Below are 6,336 nucleotides of genomic sequence, written 5' to 3' on the forward strand. Positions count from 1 at the left end.
CCCTGGCAGTGTTCAAGGGGCTTGGAGCAACCTGCTCTAGTGGAAGGTGTCCCTGCCCATGGCAGGAGGTTGGTATTAGAGGAGGTTTAAGGTTCCTTCCTTCCAACTCTGCAGTTGGAGTTGGGCAGATGCTGGTTTAAAGCATCTCCTAAGAGGGACCAGCAGTGTCTGTCTGCCACAGACACATCTCTGTTTCCAGCAGTAAGGCAGATCTACTAATGCAGTTTTCTCTTTGATTTGTAGTTGGTCATTTGGTGTGTTAATGTGGGAGATCTTCACGTTAGGAGGATCACCCTACCCAGGAATCCCAGTGGAGGAACTTTTTAAGCTGCTTAAAGAAGGGCACCGTATGGATAAACCTGCCAACTGCACCAATGAACTGTAAGGATCCTTATTTGCTATACCAGGACTGGAGGGCATAAACTGTACTGAATTCACGTGGTTAATGCTACCCCAGCAGAACTGCTTGACTTTAAAACTGTGGATGTACGTGTGTGTTAGATATGTAAAGAAAAGGTCTTCAGGAAATGCTTGACAGAGGATACTTCTTTACTACCCTGTCTTCATCAGTGTTTTTACACCCATATTTGTTTTATTCTAATCTCATTAATGTGAAAATGCCTAAATGGCACACATACCAGTAATCATACGTAAAGTACGTCAGGCTGGTTTTGTACAGAACAAAACACATTTGGGAACTTCTATGTTAGCACACCATTATCTCCTGGTGATGGAGGGGAGAGTGTTTTCCCACTCTGGTATTTCAGTAGAGCCCTTAACTATGTTTTAATATATTTTTTTTTACACATTTTGATTTCTTCACTTCACAAAGACCACAATCCCTAACATGCACAAATATTTAAGCACATGTAATTTAATACCACTGAAATTCCTGGGAAAGAAGGCTATAGAATTGGGTCCACAAAAAAGCAGTTTATACACCAGGGAAGAAAAAGAGGTACAGGAATAGAAATGCAACTTTGAGGGAAGGGAATATCACACAGTTTTGGGAAAGTCAGTGGTCCATGTGTAGGGCTGTGGATGCTCGCTGCTTTATCTGTGATGAAGAACATTGTGTCTGAAAAGGTTTGTGAGGAGAACGCGTGATTTTAATTAAGCCAAGAAAATGTGTATTTCTTACAGCTATATGATGATGAGAGATTGCTGGCATGCTGTGCCTTCACAGAGACCGACTTTCAAACAGTTGGTAGAAGACTTGGATCGGATTCTCACTCTCACAACTAATGAGGTAGGTAAATTGTTTCCCTCCATAAGCTGCTGATCAGGACAAATGGTTCAGGAGACAGATGGAATTTATTCAATTATGAAATCCTGCTCAAGTTCTCTTCTTGTTCTGTTTGTCGTTGTCCTCTGAGGTTACACGCATGAAATCCTCGGTTTCTTGCCATTATGCCTTGATTTATGTAACTAAACAGAAACACATCTTTAAAATGCTTTTGTTTATATCTCAGTGCATCTTTTGATGGTTTTAGCATAGCAGTATCGAGGGAGTGCATGCAGCAGGTTGAAAGGCAGTGGTTATGTTCCAGCATGAATTTCATGTGAAGGAGATACGTGGAGTTCATGGTGCTTTTCATTTATCAACTCAGTTTGATTGCCAGCCATGATATCTAGGTCAGAAAAGGAGAAACTGTTGATGGTAGATTTCACATTATATGTCTGAGACTGAATTAGGTTCACTGAAACAGCTCTCTGTGGAGGGAAGGTGGACCCATAGGGAACGTGTGAACAGTCATCCAATTATCCGAAGGTCCTGCCTTACACTGCTTCAGATTGGGATATATGAATGCAGAAAGGCTTTATTTGAAGAGCAGTCTTTCAGAGGTCTGAGATATTATTAGTTTTATCAAGGAACACACTGATTAGCGTATTCACACAGGAATCGGTTCTCTTACCACTAAATCACATGCACCTTTGAGGAAGATGACAAGCGATGGAAATGTTGATTCTTTTGAGGGAAACTTCTTTTGAGGGGAAATGCTTGGTGTCCCAGAAATACTTTCTGAATTCCTATTGTTCCGAGAAATTATATGTGTTATGTGTATCATTCTGAGAAAATAGATGTATTATATGTATAATGGGAGGGAAAAAAAAGAACAAAACATTTAGGAAAGTAGCAACAACTTGTTTTACCAGTTTCAAAATAAATTTTTCAGATGCGCTATTACTTCTTTATAAGGGAGCAAAAGGTAGGAAAAAAGATCTGGATTCTTTTATATATATATATATATATTGCTTTCTGAGTCTTCGTAATTGTCAGAGAAATAAGAAATGGATTTTTAAGCAGCTTTAAGGAAGTCTGTGCAACAGACATGACAGGAGAACCTGAGTAGAGATCCCATCTTTTATGATCATAATTTGTTCAGTAGATCTGGTTGAAAAAGGTTCTTTGGCTTCAGCAGCAGCTATATATTTATCTGGATTCTGGTTTTTAGGCTTACTCTAAAAGATGGCACCTTCAGGAGTGGCTCAGAGGTGGGCAGGAATACGTGTGTGCTCCCTTTGGAGTCGGTGATGCAGCTCTGCGTACCGTGACCATTTTCCCCTCGTTCAGACAGACTGCATCTTTTCCTGCCTAATTTATATATGATTTCCTGAGACTAGTTGGAGGTGGCTGGCTGCCACTGCGGAGCGCTGGGTGCCTTGGACTGGATATGCATTTGCAAATTGAAGAGCGAGGTTCTGAGCTGCAATTCTAAGCCTGGGAAAGGATATTGTTTTCTTTTTTGTGTGTGTTTAACCATCTTGCCTTCCCAAATCATGGAGCTGGAAGGATCTCAAAGGTAACCTGAAAGGGCCTTTAGGGTTCTGTAAATTACTTTAGGCTAGAATCACAGGCAAAAAGGCCGGGAAAAGCTCAGGAGCACATCCAGTCCATCTGATCAGCCTATGGCAGCATCCACTATAAGTTTGTCATTCCTGACAGATGTTTATGTAACTTTTCCTTAAAGATCTCCACTGTTGTGTTTCTGCATCCCTTGACAGTCTATTGCTTTGTTTCATTAGCTTTACTTCTTGAAAGCTTTTCCTAATCTCTAATCTTTCAACATAAGATACTGCTTTTTGTCCTATTTACCCTGGACATAGAAAGCAAATTATTTCACTTGTCTTTGCAGCACATTTTATGTTCTTGAAAACTTGTCATGTTCTCACTCAGCATCTCCTGAGAACTCCAGTGTGTCTCGTTTTCCTTCGTAGCTTTTGAGTCCTCTGATTTTGTGTAATCTGCACGTTTCCTGAAGTGCAGGTCCTTCATGCTTCAGTGTGACAGTACTTCTGCTTGTCCTCTCCACAGTGGCACTTTCCCTTTCCCCTGGAATGACACTGTTGATACAGAGTCATCTTATATAGAATCATAGAATAGTTAGGGTTGGAAGGGGCCTTAAGATCATCTAGTTCCAACCCCCCTGCCATGAGCAGGGATACCACACGCTAAACTATGTCGCCCAAGACTCTGTCCAGCCTGGCCTTGAACACCTCCAGTGCTGGAGCATTCACAACTTCCTTGGGCAACCTATTCCAGTGCCTCAGCACCCTCACAGTAAAGAACTTCTTCCTTATATCTAATCTAAACTTCCCCTGTTTAAGTTTAAAGCCATCACCCCTTGTCCTACCACTAGAGTCTCTAATGAGGAGTCCCTCTCCAGCATCCTTGTAGGCCCCCTTCAGATACTGGAAGGCTGCTGTGAGGTCTCCACGCAGCCTTCCTCTGCATTTGTGCAAGTAATTGCTTCTGCTTAAATGGTGATGTCTTGCTCTTCTCCATGATCATCACTTCTTGGGGTTTTTTGTTGGGGTTTTGTTGGGATTGTTTGTTTGTTATTTTTTCACCCTCCTGAAAGACCATATTTCTGATGTTTCCAAGAGTAGCGTGGAATGTTTTCTCAAGCTGCATAAGCAGGAGTCACAAAGAGTCAGCCATATAGCTGTATTGTTGTATCAACACCAGGAATGAACCTGATACTGGAAACTTCTTATGCCCCTTTATGTGACTCTGGCCCTCAGCACTGGATAAGAAGGCTGGAGAGGGAATAAGAATCCCACCTTCAATATTGAATTCATAACTGAATTACAACAAGGATTTTGATATGATGAGCAATGCCTGATATGCCATGGGAAAGCCCTGTTTCTTCAGATACTGGAATACTTTCTTCTTCTATCTGTCTAGAAAGTGGTTGATTATTTCTTTTCATGTAGGGCTGGTTTACTAATAAACATGTCATGATTGCCCTCATGGATTTTTCAGAGGTTAGGCAGCAAGGCAGGCAGTAATCACACATCCAAATTGCCTTCCCTTGCTGCCTACTCTATTTGTCGGCATTTTAAAACTCACATTCACTGCTTTTCAAATGGTGACCATTTCTTAACTATAATATGGTAATGATTGAATGGCTGATTGATTGAAAAAAATCTGTTAGCTGAAGAACTAAATTACCCCAAAACCGAAGCACAGCAGCATAAAATACTGACTGAGGTGGAAGACTTGTCTCGTCAGTACAATCATAACTTGCGGTTTAGCAAATGAAGAGATTGCATTTAAATGAATGCAGCTGCCTTTAGAAGTTGAAAGAGAAGGAACATTTCAAGGGGAAAAAATAACTTTATTCTCTTGCCAAAACTGTTGTTTCTAGCAAAAGAGCCTTAACCCAAAACTTGGATTCAGCAGATATTATTTCCTTTTTTAATGACTGCTTTGGTCATAGCTACTCTGGGACACACTCACACACATGAAAACCCCAAAATCTAGGGAATTGATTTTCCTTTTTCAGCTCTTTTTTGCATGTATGCCACTGCATGTTTAAACACAAATTTAATATCACAGAATATAAAACAGATATTCAAAGTGACCAAAGGAATATAAAGTTGGAAGTACCCTTCCCTCACCAAATCATTACCATGTGCTAAAGAAAAATGGTTCTATTTAGGATGAAATTTCATTTTTTATCATTGCGAGTGAAAAGTTCTCTTTTGATGTGGTTGGCATGTTTATTCCCAGTGACGTGGCTAATGCTGGCGATGTTGGACTTCAGAAAAGTACCATGTTATTGGTTTGGGTTTTCTTTTTCTATCCAAGCTCCTTGTTTTAGCAGATATTTAACCGAGAGGTGGGTTTGAATGCAATTGCGTTACAGAAACGAGTATCATCTTTAAACTCCTCTTTCACCCATGGGATGATCAAGCCAAATCAGAGCAGCAGTAACACGTTATTGTCAGTCTTACTGTCTAAAATGTGGTTTATTTCTTTGCCATAGGAGTATCTGGACCTCAGTGGACCTCTTGAACAGTATTCACCTAGTTACCCTGACACAAGGAGTTCGTGTTCTTCAGGTGATGACTCTGTTTTTTCTCCCGATCCAATGCCTTATGAACCTTGTCTTCCCAAGTACCAACACATGAATGGAAGTGTTAAAACATGAAAAGAAATCATACAGAGGAATAAAGAAACAAGAACATCAAGCTACCTACCATATGCAAAACAAAATCTTTCTCCAGGACCTTAATGTTTCTGCTTGTACATATGAAATATGGAAAAAAAGAAGAAAAAGGAGAAAAAAACCCTGCAAACTTGGAGGAAAGCAGTTCAGAACCTACATAAAGAATCTTATAATTCACAGCTTTTAAATATTCCCAACAAGAAGAATGTTTATGAACTGTGTCTAGATACTCATTGCTATCAATTCTCTGGCTTCCTGTAAGCTGCAACAGACTTTGTTTGTACAATGGACCAGTTGGACTTGAGGCAAACTCTCGGTCTGCCTTTCTTGTTTATTTTGTAATATTTGGAGAAAATATATGTTGGCACACACTTACAGAGCACAAATGCAGTATATAGGTGCTGGATGTATGTAAATATATTCAAAATATGTATAAATATATATTATATATATTTACAATGAATTATTTTTTGTATTGATTTAAAAATGGATGTCCCAATCCACCTAGCAAATTAGTCTCTTTTTTAACAGCTATTTGCTAAATGCTGTTCTTACACAGAATTTCTTAATTTTCACCATCCAAAGGTGGAAAATACTTTGCTTTCAGGGAAAATGGTATATCATTAATTTATTAACTAATTGGTAATGTACAAAACAGTTAATCGTTTATAGGGTTGTTGTGTTTTTGTAATTTAAATGGCATTTCTATGCAGGCAGCACAGAGAACTAGTAGATATATTGCTCAGACTTTACTAGTTTTCAGATCTTTAAAAAAAAAGAAATATTTACAGTATATAACTAATTTTGGGGAATTAAACTTTTGATTTATTTGTGTTTAAAAACTGCAGTGTCAGATGATTATTCTTATCAAAACCAAATC

General features: G+C 39.2%; 1 protein-coding gene across 1 annotated transcript; it reads left to right on the plus strand.

Moving 5' to 3' along the window:
* Positions 1 to 243: 243 nt before the first annotated feature.
* On the plus strand, positions 244 to 5,438 carry LOC104406156 (fibroblast growth factor receptor 2-like; the record flags this gene model as incomplete). Its single annotated transcript, XM_010015067.1, has 3 exons — positions 244 to 381; positions 1,144 to 1,249; positions 5,274 to 5,438. Coding segments are annotated over 3 exons (409 nt in total), but the record flags the coding sequence as incomplete, so codon positions are not given.
* Positions 5,439 to 6,336: the final 898 nt, after the last annotated feature.

This window comes from Nestor notabilis, unplaced genomic scaffold (assembly GCF_000696875.1).
Source record: "Nestor notabilis isolate BGI_N333 unplaced genomic scaffold, ASM69687v1 scaffold3575, whole genome shotgun sequence".
Taxonomy (NCBI): Eukaryota; Metazoa; Chordata; class Aves; order Psittaciformes; family Psittacidae; genus Nestor; species Nestor notabilis.